Here is a 1,312-nt window from a genome sequence, read left to right as displayed (position 1 = left end):
AAAATAAAACAGGCCCGAGCGCGCGGCAATACAGGCAGGCAGCACTCAACGTAGCAAGCGAGCCCCACTCCGCCGAGTGCACGAACCACGTGAGAGAGCGTCACCAATCGTAGCCACCGCCAGACCCCACTTAGGTAACCAGCCCCTCCTCCGCGCAACTGGAAGTAGGGACAACGCAATATAAAGCCGTGCAGAACCCGAGAACGACAGATCCGCCAGCTTGTCTGGCGAGCTATCCTCCAGACGTTTGGAGTGCACCTAACCAGAGATCTTCCAGGTTGCCTGGAACGTTTGATCTTCTCGGGGCAGCTACCCTGAAATCTTCCAGCCCGACTGGAACAGCTGGTTCCCACGGCGAAAGCAAAGTTCGGCATAATCCAAGTCCACTGGGTAAGCCATTCTTGCCGTCAGAATCACCCTCTTTGTTTTTTTTTATTTACCTGCCCGTTGGGCATTTGCTTTTTTGTCACCTCCTCAAGTGAGTACTTGCTTTCATTTTTGTTTTTTTAATGTTTTGATTGTTTATCTGCTCACTTCTCCTGAACGACTCTTCGCGTCGCGTCACGGAAAAGGGTTCGACTTGTAGTGGAAGTAGTGTTTGCATAGTCGTTTTATTAAAGGATTTATTTGCCTTTATTTTGCATTTCAGTGTGAGCTTGCAGTGAGGTTTCTCGGCGGCGTCAAAGTCGCGTCCGCAAAATTAAACGTTTAATGGTCAAACATAAAATCAACGCCGCATTCGGAGAGCAACTCATCCACGAGGCGAATCTGGCCGCACATTATTGGGCCAGTACCACGCCATCGGACCCTGGCCGCGCATTGATAGTCCCCGTCAACTGCAATTTGCCACCGGATAGGCTTGCTTTACGCCGACAGGCCCAAAATTCTCGGATCGCTGCTTCGCCGGATTTCCGCGATTGCCAGTCGGTCTATTCAGAGATCTTCGCATTCTTGCCCGATCGTGAACGGGATGCGCTCTCCCGGCACATAAAGGAATTAACCATCCGTGAAGGAAGTTCAAGCCCCGAATCGCGGAGTAACGCGCTCGGACCTGTAAGTAGTGATACGCCGCGACCCAGGGACGGCTTGTCCTCCGTTCAGAGTCCCTCCGCCGCGGAAACTATTGAGGAGATTGACTCCCTTCTCCGTCTGTTCGAAAAACAGTACCCAGGTTAGGAAATATTATAACACACACTTAGGTTCCAAAAACGGTATTCCGCTCCAAGACTGTGAAACAAGCCAAATTAACAATGTAAATCTTATAATGTAGAAGCCGTGATCGATCGAAATTCTATGGTTAAGATATTATGTT

At 50.0% G+C, this 1,312-nt stretch overlaps 1 protein-coding gene across 1 annotated transcript; it reads left to right on the top strand.

The window, feature by feature from the left end:
• The first annotated feature begins 238 nt into the window (after window positions 1-238).
• LOC117171958 lies at window positions 239-1,219 on the top strand. Its single transcript, XM_033359646.1, has 2 exons — window positions 239-390; window positions 650-1,219. The coding sequence occupies exon 2, from the start codon at window positions 712-714 to the stop codon at window positions 1,174-1,176; it is 465 nt and encodes a 154-aa protein (XP_033215537.1). The 5' UTR covers window positions 239-390; window positions 650-711; the 3' UTR covers window positions 1,177-1,219.
• Window positions 1,220-1,312: the final 93 nt, after the last annotated feature.

Source organism: Belonocnema kinseyi, chromosome 4 (assembly GCF_010883055.1).
Source record: "Belonocnema kinseyi isolate 2016_QV_RU_SX_M_011 chromosome 4, B_treatae_v1, whole genome shotgun sequence".
NCBI lineage: Eukaryota > Metazoa > Arthropoda > Insecta > Hymenoptera > Cynipidae > Belonocnema > Belonocnema kinseyi.
This window is presented reverse-complemented; position numbering and strand designations above follow the sequence as displayed.

Bases quoted from the DNA above. Each gene is read 5' to 3' on its own strand.
- LOC117171958 (XM_033359646.1), top strand. From the start codon at position 712: ATGGTCAAACATAAAATCAACGCCGCATTCGGAGAGCAACTCATCCAC.